The sequence below is a fragment of the Polypterus senegalus genome, chromosome 14, assembly GCF_016835505.1.
Source record: "Polypterus senegalus isolate Bchr_013 chromosome 14, ASM1683550v1, whole genome shotgun sequence".
NCBI lineage: Eukaryota > Metazoa > Chordata > Cladistia > Polypteriformes > Polypteridae > Polypterus > Polypterus senegalus.
The window spans coordinates 79088124-79110775 of NC_053167.1; the positions used below are offsets into that span (position 1 = coordinate 79088124).

At 37.2% G+C, this 22652-nt stretch overlaps 1 protein-coding gene across 2 annotated transcripts in view; it reads left to right on the forward strand.

Annotated features, from left to right (window-relative positions):
* The window catches only part of mettl11b (methyltransferase like 11B), a 45083-nt gene that overhangs the window by 17828 nt on the left and 4603 nt on the right, over positions 1-22652 (forward strand). Inside the window, exon 4 of one of the 2 annotated variants that reach the window (XM_039735571.1) lies at positions 1127-2189. In XM_039735571.1, coding sequence (XP_039591505.1) covers positions 1127-1383 — 257 coding nt within the window. In that variant the 3' untranslated portion in view covers positions 1384-2189. Of the gene's footprint in view, positions 1-1126; positions 2190-22652 lie in introns of those variants that run through there. The other variant, XM_039735570.1, reaches the window with a different exon arrangement.

The following is a 22652-nucleotide window of genomic DNA, read 5'->3' on the forward strand; positions in this document are numbered from 1 at the left end:
TGTGTATAGGAATGTTTAAGCCATTATGTGATAGTGTGATGGGTGAGGAGAAACATCCAAGGAACACAAGCCAGGTAGAGGGCACATGGTCTCAAAAGGGTACATATGGAACTGTGCTGTCTCTCAGACAGTACATGCAGCCAGGGAACTCCTAATGGGAGTTCAAACCTGGTGTCCATGAAGCATATGATCAATCATCTTGGAGGTGATCTCAGAATTTGGCTGGAAGTGACACCAGGTTGTTGTATAAAAACTGCCTTTCAACCAAATGGCAGTAAAGTTGGAAGAATACTCAGCATAATAAGCATTTGCTCAACTCAAAGGAGACAAAAAGAGTGCTCATGTAGTACTTTAATTAAAGTTCAGATATAAAAATATCATATAACTACAATCAACATAGTCCAAAAATCTTAAATAGTCCCTATAAGAGGTAAAATAAAGTAGATTCTATCAAATATTAACAACAATATGTTGCCTTTTTCAAGCATTCTTTGTTTGAATAACATCAAGAACACAATTTTCAATGTTTATTCTGACTGTTTCCATTTTTTGACTGCATTTGGTTGGGTTGTTTTCAAGCATTATTTTTGTTGTTGGATGATTATTTCATATAAATAAAATTGAATACAGAGGTCTGCAATATTGTTGTGTAATGCTACTGTTTGTATGGAGCTTATTCATTTTCTTTGCTATATAAACCTGCTTGACCTTTTTAAACACGGGTTTACATCTACATCTCAAAGATGTGCATGTTAAGCTAATTTGCAAATGTCTTTTGTCATCATACAAGGATGCACAACTGTAAAAGTGAGTGTGCCCTGTGATAAATTGACATCCTGTTTAGAACTGATTCCCGCATTATGTCCTAAACTACTGAAATTGACCATAGGTCTCTACTGATCTGAATGGATTGGCAGGAACATGATTGTAAAATACTGGGCAACACAGTACAAACTATCAAATTAGTTAATTGTTGCTTTTTACATTATTGCAGTTTAATCCAGTTTAAGAGGGAACTTGGTAACTTGCATTGTTTTCCATGAATCATACAAAATCAAATCAGCATATGAAACTGAAAAGGGCCAAAAGAAAAACCTTGAGTGTATCTTTTCTTCTCTTTTGCTAGGTCATCTTACTGACAAAGACTTATTGGAGTTCCTCATCAAATGCAAAGCAGGTCTGAAACTGAATGGAGTTATAATAATTAAGGACAACATGGCCAGGAAAGGCTGCAGGTTGGACCCCGATGACAGCAGTTTGATAAGACACATTGATATTCTAAAGAATATCATTTACAGAAGTGACCTGGAAATAATCAGCATTGAGAAACAGAAAGGATTTCCAGAGCAGATGGTTCCAGTGTGGATGATTGCTCTGAAGTAACTTTCAAGGATGCTTTTAGCATTAGTAAGTAAGACGAAAATTATGGAATGGAAAGGGATAGCTGAATGGTCCATGTGGCCTTTGTTTAGATTGAATGTAGCACCCAAATACTCAAGATATACCCAAATTAATAAGAATCATAAATTTCTTGGCAGTCATTTCTCATCTGTGTTTACACTTCTTAACATAGCACCCAAGTTTTCCAACCCACAAGTAATTAAGTACAATAAATATACTTCACAACCACACAATTTGAGATAACCTAAATAGTGAAAAAGTGTTTTCTATGTATATAGCAATCATTTAATTGATAAAGTTAGCCATTTCGAAGATGCCTCTACAACAAGATAAAGCATAACCATAACCACTTTATTTGATTTCATAATGTAATTTTAACATTTGATCTTATGGATTTTTAGGCACAGGATCATGGGTACAAAATACCTTGGGATATCATGCAAAAGGTGCAAAGGTATTGTTGCTTTCTAGTCAAACCAACATGTTAGTTGGACTTCATAAGGCACTGTAGTCTATTGGCCAAAGAGGCATACTGGAAACCATAAGTCTATACATTGACTATGTACTCTAATCAAGTTTTAGCTCTATGCTCTCATAAAAAAATCCTTTGTATTACACGCTGTAATGCACAGTTAATTACAGTATACAGGACTTTAGACAGCTGCTTATTCTAAAAGGCACTTTATAATAAGAATGATTTGTTCATTACAGAGGAAGCCTCTCAGAAACAGTTTGTAAAAGTTTGTTGTCCAGATGTCATATTTTTATTATTTATTACAAGACTTAAAGGATAAGTTGTCTATTTTTCAAGTTAATTTTTTTTCTTCAACCATGGTATATGTAAAATTTTACCTTAAATTGCATTCTAAAGTGAAGCATTTTTTTAATGAATTTTGAAAAATACTTAGCCTGCACTTATAATGGAGGTTAACACTACTGATTTTCAAGACAAGAGTATTATGGAAAATTGATCTTTGCCTTGAGTCGCACACATATTGTTGAACAGTGTACCCATGTCATTTTAGAATGGAAAAAGGCAAAAAGTAAAACAATTTTGTGAGATTCCGACATTCTACAAAGAGACTGGCTGTGTGCTTCACCTCACTCCTCTTCTTCCTTCTGCACCTTTCAGCTCCAGAGGCTGTTTCCTGTAGTGTTTGCTTTATTTCTTGTAGAGTCATCTCCAAGCGCTGTTATTGACATGTTTGAATGGAGATGCCCAGATGTAAACTGCTGCCTATGTTTTGTAGACAACTCGACACTAATCACTGAAAAAAGTCAATTAATTACAGCCTTTCACTTAAAGAAAGCTAATTCTTGCCATTCAAAAAAATTGCATTATTTCGCAGAGACATTGCCTACTGTCACAAGTATCATCATACATATACTCAGCAAAAAAAGAAACGTCCTCTGACTTTCAACTGTTTTTACTTTCAGTAAACTTAATGTGTAAATATTTGTATGAACACTAAAAGAGTCAACACCATAAGACATAAACTAAAAATGTTTCACAATGTGTCCCTGAATGAAGGGAGACTCAAAATCAAAAGTACCAGTCAGTATCTGGTGTGGCCACCAGCTGCTTGAAGTACTGCAGTGCATCTCCTCCTCATGGACTGGACCAGATTTGTCAGTTCTTGCTGTGAGATGTTACCCCACTCTTCCACCAAGGCACCTGCAAGTTCCTGGACATTTCTGGGGGGAATGGCCCTAGCCCTCACCCTGCGATCCAACAGGTCCCAGACGTGCTCAATGGGATTGAGATCCGGGCTCTTCCACTGCGAGGATGATCAGCTGTCCTTCCTGTCTCCCTGTAGCGCTGTCTTAGACATCTCACAGTGCGGACATGGCAATTTATTGCCCTAGCCACATCAGCAGTCCTCATGCCTCCCTGCAGCATGCCTAATTCACGTTCACGCAGATGAGCAGGGACCCTGGGCATCTTTCTTTGGGTGTTTTTCACAGTCGGTAGACAAGTCTCTTTAGTGTCCTGCGTTTTTAGAACTGTGACCTTAAATGCCTACTTTCTATAAGCTGTTAAGGTCTTAACGACCATTCCACAGGTGCATGTTAATTAATTGATTATGGTTAATTGAACATGCATGGAAAACATTGTTTAAACCCTTTACAATGAAGATCTGTAAAGTTATTTGGATTTTTAAAACATTATTGTTGAAATACACAGTCCTGAAAAAGGGACGTTTCTTAGTATATATATGTATAAGTATATATGTATGCTTCATCAGTCTAGCGAGAGAAAGGCTGAGCACACATGTAGTGTGCAATGAAGTAAGAAAAAGTGATCAGACATTACAGGTATACAGTTCTATTCAGGTTCAAGCTTAGTAAGTTTAGTACAGAAGTGTTCACACAGGTGAAATTGTAGTACAGAGCTATCATTCCTACCTCACAGCACTTGAGTCTGCATGGAGCTTGCATGTTCACCCCATTTATTTATGGACTGATTGGTATCAGTAAATTTACACATTCGGAAATGCTGTCAGAAATGCTGTCCTAAATTCTTTTATTACCCTTTCCTTAGCAAGAGCAACTCAACAAACCCTATCATATTTAATAATTGGTTTGAGGCACTTTAAATCCGTTTAATTGTGGTTTAGCTCTATTCTATACTCCACATTTTTCATTTTGTCAGTATTTATTGAGCATGAACGAGTCACCACAAAAAGTAATGCTGAGTATTGATTGGCTCTGTGAAATTAGTATCGTATCAATGTGCAGGTGGTTTGGCTTTTTCAAAAATCTAAGTCTTTTATAAAAATAGCCAGTAGAGTATAGTCAGGACAGTTTAGATTTATTGTTATATGTACAAGGTACAATAAAACTCTTATGAGAGGTCTTCATTATGACTGTACCACTTGGTGTGGATCTCGCTCCATAGACTATATGAAATAATAACACAGAATGTAATAAGTTAAAAGGTGTTTAGGAAAAAATAATTATATAATTTAAGCATGCATCTGTCTGTTATTACAAGCCATGGCAGAACCATTAAAGAAACTGAACTGCAAAGACATGCAAGCGTGAAGCTTTTGGAGTTTGGAGAAGGGGGTTTGGGGTGTCAAAAGTCCACCCAAGCCATTTCGCAGGAGCAAGAATGTAAAATTCTGTAAAATAAAATATATTACTTCCATTTAATAGTTTTTTTTGTTACAAGCTTCACTCAGAAACAAAGAAGGCATCTTTTCGTAAATCAAAACCTGTGCTGCTTCCAAGTGGATGCATTTGGTAAGTTTTAAGGTTTTTGTTTTTATGCTGAGAAACTGGTTCCCTTAATTTTTAAAAATATATAAAAATTGCTTCAATTTTGGAAACAATTTTACTTGACAAATTATATATATCATGATTGTAAGAAATTACTTTGACTTGAAAAATATCAAAATTGTTGTTTAAACTTTCTTATAATGTGAAAAAACAAAGTAAACTGTGGATGCTACACAGAAGACAACTGTGACAATGTGCATAGTTGCAGAATATTGGTAGTCATGTTGAGACTTACTTATAGCATAGCAGTCAGTGTATCTCCCGTGAATAAGATGCTCAGCTTCATTTTTAAGACAGCTGCCTTGGTATCCTCCTGGGTAATAGAAATGACGATTAACAAGAAAAGCAATCATTCTCATGAATTGAATTTGTTCCTTTTCCGTGAATCATGAAACCCTCGTTCTTCTACAGCCTTCTTATTCTCTTGTCCATGATCTTGTTGATCAATCCATTCTTCATGATCCCTATAAATGAACTTGTTGCATCCTATTTCACTTCTGTTGATTCAAGACTATGACAATTTCAATAATGATTTAATTTTCTTGAAGACCTGAACATCGGCTGAGGTGAAATCAAGAGACAATTGAGATTATCAGGATGGACTGATGCACATCAGCATTATTATCTTCACTATTGATGTGCTGTGTTGTCACTTTTGCTGCTCAGCATGCAATTTTATATACTTAATTTATTCGTTTACTATTAGTGATATGGTATACGTGTAGCACCAATATAAATCTCACTACTTTCTGATTCCTGCCTTTTCCATTGTGCAGAGTTTGCAAATTCTTTTCATATTATAATAAGTTTTAGTTCAATTTGTATGTGTGACATGCCAGTTACTCTGCATAGTACTGGCAGTTTTTTTTCTGCTTTATGTGCTGTGTTGCCAGGAAATGCTGTGTCTCCCCTATGAGATAATAAAATGAAGCATATGTTAATCATCACACTCATCAGCGATGTTAAAGACTAATATAGTTCTAAAGGCATAAAAAGGTATTTAGAAATATACCTTTAACTTCAAAAATATGTAAAAAAATGTTGGTTTAATGGGTTGAAATGAAGACAGGATTTTAGGATATCTCAGTAATATTAGTCAAAAAACTCTACTTCTGTTGGTTGACTGAGGATGCACTGTGAAGGTAGCACGGGATGTATTGCTTGCTAGTTAAGAGCATCATTCTTTCCAAAGATTGCCTGTAAGACATAACTTTCATTTTCGAGCTGATATTTCATAAGTGGTTCTTATATGAATTGAATGGCTAATATTCACTCTGCTGGGCTTCCTATTGACTCTTCATGTTAGTCAGCTGTTACAGATTTGCATCCTAGTCAGTTAGAAATTGAATTTAGCCATAGATTTTTAAGGACCGACTTAGGGCTTTTCCACTGACTGATAAGACAAACCATTCAATCTACATGTAATCAATGGACACCAATAAATGAAATGAATATGTGTTTCATGGAAATATCAATAATATATTATATATTACATTTAATTAAGGCATTCCTGTGCATTAGATGGTTACCAGCTACAGGAAAATCTCAATATCCAAAGCCAGTGGTGTTTTTGTCAAGAGAATTCTGGTGTGTCATAACTTTATGTATGCGGACTTCACTACTGTTAACATTAATTATAAACAATAATTATCTAAGTGATAATATCTGTCCCTCTTTTGTTAAAGATATACAAGTTCATACATCATTTGCATCACAAAAAATCAAACAGACAATAGAATGCTGGTGCCTGGTCTGTCTGAATTGGCATTTTATCATTGTGATACCTTCAGAAATTAGCATCAACTAACAAAAAACATCAGTATAGATTTGAACATTAACTAAACTGAAAGTGTCACAACCACCCGTTTTCCAGGAAAATATAGTGGCTATAAACTGCCTAAATTGAAATGGAAACACTGCAGGTTTAGAACTGAACTGTGAAAATAGACAAGCCACTATAACACAAAAAGAACATGCAGACTACACACACACAACGGACAACTCAAACAGACAACTGGGGCTGTCTAATAGGAGTGCTATCACTGTATGCTGGACACTACAAAGCTGGTAAACTATTGAAAAAATGATTTTCCATGTACCTGTTCTTTCTGCACCACACTTGTTTAAAATAGGGGCTTCATATTGCTGGGCTTTCTGTCCACAAAGTGGAAGGAACACATGTAGGGTTTTTCAAATTTGGCATCGTCAGGCAGTTCTCCTTAGTGGTAAGTGAAAATCAGGGTGCTAATAAGCTCCGTTCTGATCAGCCTACTGTCTCGTGCACATTGCATTCCAGATATTGATCTGCTTTCTTTAATTTAAATTACTGCCTATGGAGCAAATGGTACTGGATTTTTCATTGGCTTGCACTTCATAGCATTGACTGTGAAAAGCTCAAACCAGAAGTGCATATGTGCATTAAAATGGCAATACTCATTTTAATGCCAAAGGGCAGGCCCAGAATAAGAATGGCACAAGATGTTCACTATGCCATTATGGAGTATGTGGTATTAGAGATCCCTCATCTAATAAGGGGCAGAGATCTTGAAAAACCATGGTTAAATTTTAAAGTTAAGGGTACACATGTGCACACTAACCCAGCAGTAAACTCTACAGGGCCAATAAAACTAGCCCCATGAACGAGAAACAAGTTTTCAGCACACAGGCGTTGTCATATCCTACAAAATGCAATATTTTTTATCTTTTTTAAGGAATTCCAATGTGTATACTTTGGAAAACTGAAAGAAAAAATTGCTTCAGAAGATAAAGTCGAAGGTTATTATAAACATTTTAATAATAAGTTACATTATTGAGAGAAACTTATAAGTCATATTTCACAAACATCCGGTGAGGTTGTTACTCACTGGCTATTAATGCAGAAATGCCACTGTCCAAAGCTCTGTTAGCAAAACAACTGCTGATCAAATCATACCATGACATTTTTATAGTTTTTAACAGACTAATGTATTAAGCGGAACAATTCAAAAATAAAATAAAAGTAAAGGGAGCAGAAGAGCATTGATATGTCTTTGTATGTCTGCACGGTGTGTTCTTACGACTATAATAAGATAGCATTTAATAAGTGTAGAGTACTGTGAAACAAGGCACCTGATCCAGGATAATCTCCAAGCACTACAGAGAAAGGCCTGTATCTCCTTAATTCCAAACTTAGATTTTCATTCATTGGCCAATATAAAATCACAGGACGCACAGGATGCTTCATGCATTATTTAAAATGTAATCACTTTATGCAGATTTGAAAATTTTTTTTTGCTTAATGTTTCAATTTCTCAACAAATATTTGCTTAAAAAATGAGAATATTTTAAATATATGGCAAGTTAAATTAGAAAATAAAGTCACAAAACAAATTATAAAAACATCATTAATAAAATATTACATAATTTAAATTAATCCATCCCATTCTTTTTCTGACCTACCTAATACTGTTAAGGGTCATGGTGGCCAGAGTCTATCCCAGCGGTTCTCAAACTGTGGGGCATGAAAGCTGTACAAGGGGGTGCATCGAATAAATGAACAAGACATCAAAATTAATTTTTTACATTTTAATTTCAAATTTAAATTTGCAAGCATATAATCACAACGAATGCATTAAAACTAAAATTAAAATGAAACATTTCTAAGGCATAGATGACTAATGACTAATATGTGCCTGCTTTAAAGTACACAGCCTGTCCAGGTTTGGTTTGATATTCGAGATAGACACTCTGAGCTCCTTTTCTTTTTGAAGTTTGTTTCTATGACGAGTGGTGCCACTGCTGCTGCTTTTATATTCGCGTATTTTCAATCCAGAAAGTTCGAGACATTCTAGTTATGGATACCTTTAAAGTAATGAGTATATTGGAAATTTTATACAGAAAGATAAAGGAGAGAGAGTAAAAGGAGGTGATTTTCAGCTCCAGGGTTAAACTGGTGTGCTTACTCAATCTAAATGAACAGAATGCTCAATGTAACATGCATCCATCCATCCATCCATCCATCCATCCTCTTCCGCTTATCCGAGATTGGGTTGCGGGGGCAGCAGCTTGAGCAGAGATGCCCAGACTTCCTTCTCCCCAACCACTTCTTCTAGCTCTTCCGAATCCCAAGGCATTCCCAAGACAGCCGACAGACAAATTAACTCCAGCGTGTTCTGGGTCTTCCCCGAGGCCTCTTCCTACTTGGACGTGCCCGGAACACCTCACCAGGGAGGCATCGAGGAGGAATCCTGATCAGATGCCCGAGCCACCTCATCTGACTCCTCTAGATGCCTCTCACCTTATCTTTAAGGGAAAGCCCAGACACCCTGCGGAGGAAACTCATTTCAGTCGCTTGTATTCGCAATCTCATTCTTTTGGTCACTACCCATAGCTCATGACCATAGGTGAGGGTAGGAACGTAGATCGACTGGCAAATTGAGAGCTTTGCCTTACGGCTCAGCTCCTTTTTCACCCCGACAGACCGATGCAGAGCCCGCGTCACTATGGATGCAGCACCGATCTGCCTGTTGATCTCTCGCTCCATTCTTACCTCATTCATGAACAAGACCCCGAGATACTTGAACTCCTCCACTTGGGGCAGGATCTCTCTCCCAACCTTGAGAGGGCACTCCACCCTTTTCCAGCTGAGGACCATGGTCTCGGATTTGGAGGTGCTGATTCCCATCCTAGCCGCTTCACACTCAGCTATGAACCGATGCAGAGAGAGCTGAAGATCACGGCCTGATGAAGCAAACAGGACAACATCATCTGCAAAAAGCAATGACCCAATCCTGAGTCCACCAAACCGGACCCCCTCAATGCCCTGGCAGTGCCCACAAGTTCTGCCCATTAAAGTTATGAACAGAATCGGTGACAAAGAGCAGCCCTGGCGGAGTCCAATTCTCACTGGATTTGGGGGTCTGGTACACCATACTCCCGGAGCACCCCCCACAGGATTCCCCAATACTTTATGCCCCTGGTAGGGACACCCAAGGCAAACTGGTCCTAGGTGAGGGATGAGACAAAGAGCAGTTCAATAAAACCTCCTATGAAGAACAAAAAATTTGGACAGCGTTTTCCCTTGCCCAGACATGGGTCACCGGGGCCACCCTCCGGAGCCAAGCCTGGAGATGGGGCTCGATGGCAAGTACCTGGTGGCCGGACCTGCACCCATGGGGCTCAGCCGGGCACAGCCCGAAGAGACAACGTGGGTCCCCCTTCCCATGGACTCACCACCTATGCGAGGGGCCAAGGAGGTCGGCTGCAGTGCGAGTTGGGTGGTGGCCGAAGGCGGGGACCTTGGCAGTCTGATCCTCAAATACAGAAGCTTGCTCAATGTAACACTGCCTACTAATTTCAGTGTTCCAAAATATCATTGTTATCTTCATAACAACCTAAGTGCAAACTTTGGCACAGCTTTGGACTAGTTTAAAATTGCCATTTCATCATTTACTTGTTACAGTTTGAGCAAATGTGAAAGAAATGAACACTTTACAAAAATCAATGTGAAAGAAAGTTGTTTTAGCTGAGTGTTTTCTGGCAAGGACAATCACAGATTTATTGAAGTGGATTACCTTTGCTGACTAGCAAGGAAAAGTAAAATAAAATAATAAATGATGGCCTGAATAACTTACCTAGGACTTTGAGGCTTATTCTGCACACATGGAGCATACATTCATTACATGGATTAAAGAGATCACGTTTCTGACTCTGCCTCAATACTTGCTTTTAAATAAGAAAAGGGCCCTTGAATTTTTAAACTTTCAGGCCATATGCTGTTGATACTGATAAGGTGCTCAAAAATGTCACACAAAATTCATTTTTCTTAAACTTACTCCTTAACAGGACATTACAAGTCTTTGAAAAATTGCCCACAGTTGATTTCAACTCCAGTCATTCTCTAATCTTTTTAAAATTTAATGACTCTGCCTAAGACAGCTTTGGCCAAACACTTTATATTTTCCAAAAAAAGAAAATTTAATTAGACTCAGCAACTTTCATTTTCCTATCGCCCATAATTCTTAATGTTTATAGGCATATGCAGCTGGACTTCATTTGTCTTATGTTCAGATCAATTCAGTTTACTTTTGTATATTGCTCTTCATTGAGTGCTTTAACAGATTTATACTTTTAATACGTTAAAATGAAAGTACAATTTGTTACAACATGTAATACATGATCACATATTTATATAAGTTATACAAACACTAATCAATCTCATTGATTGAATATAAACACAATCATATCGATATTAATTCTTGTTAACAGAAGAAATAAGATGTGACCAGTTGACAATGGAAGAGAAAAAAAGAAAAAGCTGGAATTAACATCTTTAATGGAGAAAATAAACCTCTGGGGTCCACAGTCATTAATAGGCAAAGTTTCTTGAACTAGTAGTCAGATCATTCCACATTTTGGAGACTTTGTAGCTAAAGGCTTCTACTGTATATCCCACATTCCTTCCATTTGCTTTCTTAACCTTCTCTAAAGGCCATTTTAAATTTGACCACTATTCCTGCGATTTTCAGTTGTAGAATTCATTTTCGTAACTTTAGTAATTTGGAGGCAGTCAGCAGTGTTTCGTTTGCAAAGTTCAGTTGCATAATATAACAAACCCAGCAACTCACTACAACTGGTCCACGGCTCACTCTGACAAAATCCAACAGGTTTGGTTTTGTCTTCAGTCATAGAGACGGGTCTGTGTGCATGAGATCTGACAACCAATCCATACTTATCTAGAAGTACAATGCATATAATACAGTGATAGAAAATTAAGGAATTTGGGTGTTTTGGACCTCACAAATAGAAGAGAAGCTCATCTGTGTAAAGTCTCATGATTAGTGCACCACAACAGAATGAGGGGAAAAAAGGGCAGAGAATGTAGCTGAACTTTCCATATCTGTTAACCTTTTGTACATCATTAAGCACACTATTGGCAGTAGGAAAAAAGGCAGAGCAGAACTGAGCTGGAAAGTCGTTGCACTATTGCTTAATATAACAAGCCTAGTGATTGTTGATCATGTATTACACATATTAAGTAAAAATGTGAGGTATGAATACACAGTGGTAGGTCTGAAAATTGAAAGTACACCATATGAGAAGGATCTAGGAGTAGTAGTGGACTTGTCACTTTCAACTTCCAGGCAGTGTTCAGAAGCCATTAAGAAGGCTAACAGAATGTTAGGTTATACAGCACGATGTGTATAGTACAAGTCAAAGAAGGTTGTGCTGATCCTTCATAATGCACAGATTAAGCCTCATCTGAAGTACTGTGTTTTGGAGTTTTGGTCTCCAGGTTACAAAAAGGACATAGAAGTGCAGAAAGAGTCCATAGAAAAGTGACTGGGGCGATTTCTGGACTGCATGGAATTAGTTATGAGGAAAGATTAAAAGAGCTGAGCCTTTTCAGTTTAAGCAAAAGAAGATCAAGAGGAGACACGACTGAAGTGTTTAAAATTCTAAAAGGAATTAGTACAGAGGATTGAGACTGTTACTTTAAAATGAGTTCATCACAAGAACATGGGGACGGACACAGTTGGAAACTTACTCTGGGTTAAATTCAGAGGTTTTTTTTTTTTTACACAGAGAACCATAGACACATGGAATAAGTTACAAAATAATGTGTAGAACTTTAGGGACTTTCAAATCTAGACTTGATGTTATTCTGAAAGACTTATGTGAGTGGGACTGGTGAGTTTTCTTGGGTGGAATGGCCTGTTCTTGTCTAGATTGTTCTAATGTAAACTGACCTGGTCCGGCAATGACATCAGAAACTTTAGTCATCATATCTGAAACACCCCACAACTAGAAGTTGTGTAATCTGTTTATGACTGGATTTTAGAATATCTCAGTAATATTAGTTAAAAAACCTCTTCTATTGGTTGACTGAGGATGCACTGTGAAGGCAGCATGGGATGTATTGCTTGCTAGTGAAGAGTATCATTCTTTCCCAAGATTGCATGCAAGACACAACTTTCTTTTTCGAGCTGATATTTTATAAGTGGTTCTTATATGAATTGAATGGCTAATACTCACTCTGCTGGGCTTCCTATTGACTCTTCATGTTAGTCAGCTGTTACAGATTTGCATCATAGTCAGTTAGAAATGGAATTTAGCCATTAATTTTTAAGGACCGACTTAGGGCTCTTCCACTGACTAATAAGACAAACCACTCAATCTACATGTGTGGAACGAGCCTCGGACACAGACAGGCAGACATGTTGTTAAGCACCACCTCATGTTTATTTACAGTTTTTATTTACAAGTTTAAGTGCACCACAAACCCCTAAGACTCCCCAAAGTCCAGGCCTCACACTACCTCTTTTCTTCAGGCCGTCTCCACTCCTCACCTTCCAGCTTTGTCCTTCTTCCACCCGACTCAAACCCTGAATGAAGGAAGGCGGCCCCTTTTATAATCACCCAGATGTGCTCCAGGTGTTTCCCGGCAATCTTCCACCAACACGCCCCAGTGTGGCGGAAGTGCCGGGTGCATCCCCGGAAGCACTCCGGGTGTCCCTGTTCTTCTTCCCCAAAGCATTGGGGCGCCCCCCCCCGCGCCGGTGACCACGGGCCACCAAAGACACCAGGGTGGTCACCCCCACATGGTCTGAGGGAGGCGCAAGCCCTACTCTGGTCCTCTGAGGCGTCCCAGCTGGGTCACCTGCCCAGCCATCTGCGACACATGTAATCAATGGACACCAATTTTCCCTAAATTGGACACTTACATAAAATCCAAAATGGGTACAAATACACCCTCTTGTCAATCGATTTATAAGTTGAAGCCTATTGGATGTGCTGTAAGGGTTCATCTCATAAATAGTAAAATTAACCTTAATAATAGTTTTGATCTTCTAAAATGACTACTGTGATGTGTACAAATTAAAAGGTCTTTGCTATTCAGAAAAAATTTAAAAAGTATGCGATCCTTATTTGCTACCTTGGGATAAAATAGGTTTTCATAATCATATGGACTTCCATTTTTTTGTTTTTTTTTTCCTAATCTTTATTAAACATTAATGCATATGTGCTTTAAAAATAAGAGGATATGGGTATTTGACATAAATAACATTTGCTATATTTATGACTGTCAACAATGAAGCTCAGCATCTCATGCTGCCCTCTCACAGATTCAGTGTCTTGGTTTTGAATTGTACACCTGGATGTTCTCCCAATTTCCATGTGGCGAGTTTTCCTCTTACATCACCCAATACATGTGAATAATTGGCAACTCCAAATTACCATTGTATGTATCAGACAATCAGGGCTGTTTCTTGCTTTGTGCCCATTTTTAAAAAAATATAATTTGTCCCCCTCAAATCCCAGAATTGGATTAAACAGGTTTAAGGTGGTTAGCTGTCACAGAGACCCCTGACTTCTCAGTTTCTTTTATTTTTATTATCATCGTTACAGCATTATATTTGTTTTATTTTGTTCTGCTAGTGGTCACCTATTTTCCAATATCATTTTTGTATTTTTGTCCTTACCATCTCCTCTGTCATGGGCCACGGCAAGAATGTAAGCAAATCAAAGCAATAAGAAAAATACACCACTTGCAATTATGAAATTATTTGCTGCTGCATGTGCTGCTCTCCAGTCCGCTGTAAACAATTTGTTCCATATTTTTTTTTAATTCAAGAGATACTTGCAACCATTTATAAAACCAGTGCACTGTTAACAAAGAGGTTATAATGGACTAATGACCCATCCAGGGATGGTTCCTACCTAACACATGGAGCTTGGATAGACTCCAACATCAGTGGCCTTGAACTGGACTAAGCTGAGGTGACAACCTACAGACGTAAAGGCAATGCATTAATTGCTAAGCCACATTGTCTGCAGGAAAAGTCCATCTCTTACAGTTTATTGCACAACTTGGAGAATTTGTTAGATTGTTTTACTTGCTCTTAATTTTCCAACCCACAAGTGCACTGGCATTCTTTTCTATTTGTTGCTTTTCTGAACAAAAATAGGCAAAGATCACAGTGTAGTGCACAGTCAAAAATCTACAGACTCAGGATTAGAAATGGATGTATTCATTTTTAATTTAGTGCACTTTCAATTTATATTCTCAGACATACTTACAGGCAATGTTCCATTTGTCTCTAGCTTTTAGTTAAGCAGGTTTGACAATGAATGAATTAACTCAGTAATAAAAGTCTCTACCAAGTCTGCATGCTTTATGGAGGTGATGCTCTTACATTCTTTTTGGCACATTTGGCCCAAATCACTGAAATTCTTTGCTCATCGCTTTTGAACCACACATTTTGGATTGCAAATAGGGTTGGAAAGCAAAGCATTTTTTTATATTTCTGAGCCACTCCTAAGTAACCTTTGTACTGTGCTTTGTGTGCTTTGGATTGTTATCCTGCTGAATGTTCAATTTTTATAAAGCTAAAGGAGATTATTCAGTGTCTGCCTCTACTTTGCACTAGCCATTATTCCTTGGTTTCTAGTGTATTGCTCTCCTCTGAAGAGAACAGTCACTACAATGTGGCTTCAATGAAGAGACCGACAGAATAAGGTTTGCAACTCACAAAATTCTTTGTATTTTATCCAGAATGCTCTAATTTAGTTTCATCTAGCAGCACATCTTTTTCCACAACTTGATCCCATATGTGCTGTAGGCTAAACTCTAGCTCTTAAATTCTTTTCTTATTATAAATCATGGCTTTTTTTGTTCCTTGTTCCCCTGACATAAAGGGCAATACGATGCAGTGTTTGTTGTTGTTGAATGACGTGTGAGTAAGTCTGGGTATGTGTGTGTTCAGCCTGTGATGGACTGGTGTCCAATTTAGGCTTGTTCCCTGTGCTACTGAGATCAGCAGCAGCTTCCCATCACAATAGTCCAGGCAGAAAATGAAAGGATAAGCGGGATGGACTTGCAAGACTGGAAGTTTAAGACTTTTTAAAGCAATTGTTGGCTTCACGTTGCCTCCCCTCGTTCCTCTCTCACTTTAGTGTTGTCATATTTGCAGGGATGGCCTTTTCTAAGCAGGTGCCATCAGTGTTTACTGGGATATCAAGACCTTTTGTTATGCTTTAGGTACATACATTTATGCATATTTACTTTATATGTACAATATCCACATCTAAATGAATGTGCATGTATATATACATCTTAGTGTAATTCAGTATTTTACATTTTTAGAAGGAATGACATAAAGCAAGTTAGTTTAGTGGCCACTGCTCTTTGAATCTATGAGTTTCCATTATTATTTCTCATTCTTCTAACGATTTACTTTTCAAATGTTCAAGGTCATACTCATTTATGTATGTTTGCTTGTATTTGTTGTACTGTATATATTGGTTTAACTTTGCATATGGCTGACTTAGATGTTAACATTTACTGTTAGAATTGACTTTTTCTTGTGTAGTCTATATTAGATGCACATCTGCTCTCATTCATAAAGCTTTGCTATGCAATCTTGTGTTCATACTTTTGTTATTTTTTTTTCCACAAAATTTTTCATTACGAAGGGTGCTACCTAAATAAACAATAACTTATTGAACCATTTGTCTCTGTGGCCTAATTTGTGATCTTGTTGAAAGGTAGACAGAGGGAATATGCAACTACAAATTTAAAACCAGCTAACTATATTATTTTTTGTTAAGCAATATTAATTATTCTTTAGTTTAGATAGAACATCATTTTAAAAAAGATGGTGCAGTGGTTAGTGATGCTACATCACTGCTCCAAAGTCCTTGATTCACATTCCAGCCCAGTAACAATCAATATGGTGCCATTACTTTCTCTCTGTGTCTTTATATGTTTCCACCTGCATGTCAAAGATGTGTGAGTTGATGTTTAGAGTTGGCAACTCTAAAGTTAGTAAGTATAAGTGTGCACATGAGTGTACCTTGTAGTGGACTGTAATCCTGTTTAGGAGCAACTCCTGAATTGTACTTAATACTACCAAGATAGTTCCCAAATACCCCAACCCTAAACTAAACTGGGTTATTAAGGGAATCATAGATAACTTAAGAGAGAATTTCTGATTACATAAATATTCACCCCTTCAAGTAAGTATTTAGTAGAAGCAACTTTGGTAGCCATTCCAGCCTTGAGACTGTGTGAACAGGTCTCTTTCTACATCAGCTTTGCACATCAGGGCAATGACATTTTCCTCATTCTTCTTTGCAAAACTATTCAAGTTCTGTCAGGTTGCAATGGGATTGTGAGTGAGCAGCCAAACATTCTCAATTGGTGTGAGATCCGAACTCTAACTCGGCCACTCCCTGACATTAACAATGCTATTTTTAAGCAAATCCTGTGTAGCCTTGGCTTTATGATAGGTGCCATTGTCTTGTTGGAAAACAAATCTTCCAAAGGACAAGTTTCTTGCAGACTGCAACAGGTTTTCTTCTGGGATGTCCCTATATTTTGTTGCATTTATTTTAACCTCAGCCCTCACAACCAGACCCTGGTGTAGGAGAACATCTCCACACAGTTATACTGGCATTACTACACTTCAAGGAGGGAATGGTGTGTTTCTGATAATGTGCAGTGTCGGTATTTAGTCAGATGAGTATAAAGCTTATCAGATCATAGAACCTGCTTTCAGCTGACTTCAGCATCTCCTACATGCCTTCTGGCAAACTCTAGTCGAGATATCATGTCTTTTAACAGTAGCTTTCCATTTGTCACTCTCCTAGAAATCTGCAACTAGTGAAGTACCAGGGCAGTAGTTGTTGTCTGCATAGTCCCTCCTGTCTCATCCACTGTAGTCTATAACTCCTTCAGAGTTCTCATTGGTCTCTTGTTGGCCTCCCTCATTAGTCTTCTTGCATGATCACTCCGGTTTTATGGATAGCCAGCTATGGACAGACTTACAGGTTACGTACATTCCTTTTCCATTTATTAATGATTGATTTAATTGGACTCCAATGCATATTCGGTGACTAGAATTTGTTTGGTCGAAATCCCTTGACTTGTGCTTTCGTGGAGTTGCTCTTAATGTTCATTTTATCTTCATTGTGTTATTGGCCACAGAACTGGTTCACCATAAACTGGACCTTCCTGATAAGGCACATTCATACTATAATCAATTGAAACCCCTTGACTATAGACAGGTGGTCTCCAATAAACTATTTATGTGACTTGTAAAGGCAGTTGGCTGCACCAGTGGAGATTTAGTAGTGTTAAGTGTGAAGGGGGAGAATATTTATGTAATTGATTATTTTGTGTTTCATATATGTAATTAATTTAGACCACTTTGTACAGGATTGTTTTCACTGAGACATTCACTATTGGTCATTTTTGACATCGTTGTTTGTGGTTCGTGTTTAAAAGGCCAAATAAAATTAACTATGATTCAATGTAGTAATATGTATGTAACTATAAAATGTGAAACCTTCCAAGAGATGAATAGTTTTTATAGACACTGTATGTTTAAAAACTGATAGTTTCAATGTGAAGAACTTGACATGACATACTTTCTATAAATATTTGCTGTTTCTCTGCAAGCAAAGTTATGATTGCTATATAAAAAAATTCAAAAAAGTAATAATTAGCATAATGTTTCTCCCACTAATATTTGATTTAAGGCTGACTGCTAGAAATTAATCTCCTATATGTGTTTACTTGAAAAGATCAAATAAAGAACTAAAAGAGTTGATTAACAACAGGGGGCACCTGATGTCTCAAATCAGCATAATATTTTATGATCTGTTGTTTTATTATAAATAGTATTTTTCTTTTTAAACTATCCATTGTGTGGATGAATGAAAAAATCTATACTTCCAATTTTTGTATTGGCTGCTTGATGCAGTGATAAGGACATCAAAGTAACACCCTATGAAGACAAAAGGTAACAGTATTATAATGTTGTCAGGGGGTTCCATTTATCCAAGACAAAGTGACAAAGACATCAAAGCCTGCCAAATGTCGAACTGTGAAACCTAATGATCATGGGAACATCCGTGGGGGGGTGTCCACCTCTCTTTAAGGTGTGATAAAGCATCAAAGACATCTTCTTCCTACTTACATAAACCTTTTTATTACCGACGCGAGTAAGCCAAATTTGGGTTGATAATTATTTAGAAAAAATTATAATTTCACTCATGCAGGTTATTCAAGGAATTTAACAGTAAATTTTCACTTTTGGTCTATGTGTGAACAAAACCAGTTCAAAAATCCCAGGGATGTCGACTTGACAATTTTCCAGGTCAAGACATTTTCCGGATTGTGTACGAACGAAGCCTGAAAACTGCTAGGGAATGTATGGAGAATCTGTTAGTGGAATACTGTGGTGTAGATGAGTTTGAAAGTGATTTTTTTGTGGGTTGATGGTCAAGTGGATGAGTTACCCCACCTAGTATACACAGTGAATATCCTGTTAAATTAGGCCCAGAGAGGTAAACAGGATTTTTTTCATGTTTACTCATTACATGATATGTTACTATTTATTTCCATCCTCTGTTTATTTTGTATTACAAAAACCTTTGTTCTGATAGAGAACCTCAATTTTGCACTTTTTTCTTCCAGGTAAGGGTGCTACACAAAGATGTCCACTATCCCAATACTCAGGATGGTATGGCATCATATTGTAGATGAGTATACTGGAATAAGAAAATGGCATAAGAATTGACTGGCTTCTTGATATTTTTAAGTTGCAAAATGCCATCCCATAATAATTATCTTATTAAAAGGTTTTTACAGTGATTATAAAAGGATTAAAGCTGAACATGAAATGTGATTATTCAACAACTGTCTACAGGGAAAAGAGCAACTGAGGGGCAAATGTAGGTGAGATAATATAAGTAACTCTGGTTTTGCTGTATGGTGGGATCTCATTAATGAGATTAAAAGTTTAGAAGTAATTAGTGTGGAAAGAAGGGCACTTCAGTGGTGTTACTGATTTTAGTTGTGACATGGGAAAAAATCTACAGAAAGGACCTTTGAACACAGGAGGGTAAGTCAGAGGACTGGACCTAAGCATGTCGTTAAGATACCTTGAACTTTTCTTTGCTATGGCCACAGCAGAATAAATGAGGTATGTGGTACAAGTAGTCACAGATTTATCTTCAACCACCAAGAAAAATTTCTTGTTAGGAAAAATATGTTTGATTTTTCTTTTAAATCAGTGTCTTTCATTTATAAATCATTCTAAAACAAATCTAAGAAAATCCTCAGTGAATAAATTCATCTTAGATTCTGCGGATTTCAAAAAAGTTAACATTGTTTTTTGCATTAATGAGTTAATCACAGAGTTTCTATATTTTTCTTTAAATTTGGAAATAACACTAATTTCTTGACTAATACAGTTGGAGTTTTATTAAGAGGCCGCAGATTATTTAAATTTCCCATTTAGACATGCTTTAGTCGCCTCCGTCGGGTGGACTTCATTAAATCTAAGGACCCTAATTGTTTTCTAAATGTTATTTCTGTTGACATATGATTTTAATCAGTGTCTAGCCTGATGAGCAGCCCAGCCTCACAAAAGAATGATGTCATTTCATGCTATAGATAACAGGAAATGGTTTTGGAAATACTGACCGAATTTCAAATTATGCTTTGAGCGAAGCCACTTACAAGTACACTGGTGCTGCCTGAAATCCTAGAAATGAAACGTTAACAATTTTTTCTAACATACCAGACATCTTCAAATGTCTTGACAAAACTGCCTGGCACCATGGAAAATACAACTTGAATGATTTTGGTCTTTGCTTTTTTCCACTATTGGCTAAGAGGCTTTCAAGGTCTTCAAAAATCCTTTGTCAGGGAATTTTACTTTTTAAGTAAACTATTATTCACATTTAAATAGTCAAATTTTGGGAGAATTTTCTTTCTTGACTTGATTGCCCAATAAATAAAAAACTGTTCAAGAACAGTTAAATAAACTAACTTTTAAAGTCAGTCAGTCAGTCATTTTCTAACCCTCTTAGTCCTGAACAGAGTCACAGGGGGAGCTGGAGCCTATCCCAGCTGGCACAGGGCATATGCAGAAATAAACTCTGGACAGGGTGGCAGCCCATCACAAGGCAAACATACACACACAAGGGCCAATTCATTATCGCCAATCCACCTAACCTGCATGTCTTTGGACTATGGGAGTAAAGCCAGAGCACCCGTCTGAAACCCACGCAGACATGGAAGGACAAGAAAACTTCACACAGGGGAGGACCTAACTGAGCATTTCCTTACTGAGAGGCAGCAATGCTACTACTGACTTTAAAAGTAATTAGCTAATTTATCTACTAACTTCCTATAGAAACATGCATTTATGTAAGCAACAAAAAATGTAGTCAAAAATAAAATATATTTCTCATCCTGTATATCAAAAAAAACCCACAATTTTGCAGAATTGGAGATAAAATGTTGGCATGGATATATGGAAATATTTACCAAGTAGCAGTTTACTTCATCTGTCATAAATAAAATGAATAATTTCATTTAGAAGAAGATGGTTAATGAGTAACAGAGAAGACTATTGAATGAACCTGGAGGGAAAAGTGAAAGGTTTTGACATACCAACTGGGTTTCTCTTTTATGCGAACAACTGTGAGCCACCAGTGCATTTTCTCTTGCCATTTTCTAATTAAGACAAGCTTACTTTCATATCTCCTTGCCATTTTCTAGCAGAATCTGTCTCCTCTTCCTCCTGGCTCATCAATGTAGCATGATAACTTGTAAAGTTATACCACTGGACACAGTTAGAACATAAGAAATTTGACAAATGAAAGGAGATTGTTCAGTCCAGAAAGCTTGTTTGAATGGCTAATAGCTAAGCTGTCCCAATTTCTCATCCAGATACTTCTTAAAGTTTGTCAAGATTTCTGCTTTAACTACATGTTTCCATAATTTGTTCCAGATTCCCACATATCTTTGCCGAAAGAAGTGCTTTCTGGCTTCAGTACTAAATTTCCCTTTAATTTCCACTGGTGTCCTCAAATACGTAATTCACAGTTAAGCAGAAAGAATTCTGCAGGATCTATTTATGTCCTTGAGAATTAAAAAATCTGGATTAGGTCCCCATGCAGTCTCCTCTGCCTTGGGCTGAACAGGTTTGATTCTCTAAGCCTGTCACAGTATGACATGTCCTTAAGTCCTGGGATGTATTTAGTTGCTCTCTTCTGCACACATTGCTCTAGATGCAGTCTCACTAGTTCATTATATAGTTTGAGCATAAAGTCCCTTGATTTATATTCATTGGTTTAATAATATATGCCCTAACATTTTGTTTGCTTTTTAAATCACTTCTACACATTTCTTAGATAATACAAATGTTTTGTCTACATAAACCTCTAAGTCCATTTCAGAGGTTGCTTCCTGTAGGACATTGTCTCCCATATTGTATTTATAACTGATGTTCTTTTTTGCTTATGTTTAGCACTTTCCAACTGTTCATCAAAGTCTTTCTGAAATTGTTTTTACTGCTCCTTCAGTGTCTGCCGTTACTCCAATTTTAGATCATCTGCAAATTTCTCAAGTTTACTTACTACTCTTTTCTGTATGTTTTGTCACCTGCCAGTTAACCAACTTGAGATCCAGATTTGTAGGTTACCTCTGATGCCGAAAGCTTCATGTTTTAGAATTAATCAGAATTTTACATTTATACATATTTATGTGCTTTCTCTTTAAATGTCTATGGACGCTGCATTTAGTGGGTGGCTGCCCAGGAGATGGGGCCACCTCACCATCACAGCTGACCGACTGCTCCCAGTTCTGTAAAGGCTGGTGTGCAATGCACTCCTTTGTCATTCTTTGAATGTGCTTTGGTGAGTTCCCTTTTTGATTATAGCTACTCTTTGGTTTTTGACATTTTTTTGCCTCTGTTTTAATGATTTCATTTTATGTTTTTGTGTATTGGATAACATGTGCTGAGAGTTCCCTCTTTTTGCCTTTTCGGCATTTTGTTTTTTTTTTCAATTTTATTTTGTGAATAAACCTTCAAGTTTATTAAGAATTCTTGTGGCCTTGTCTCCAACCCCAGTAAGTGTTTTTTTTTTATAATTTTTCCCCTGGAGAGACTTACTTTAAATGTTGAGACTCT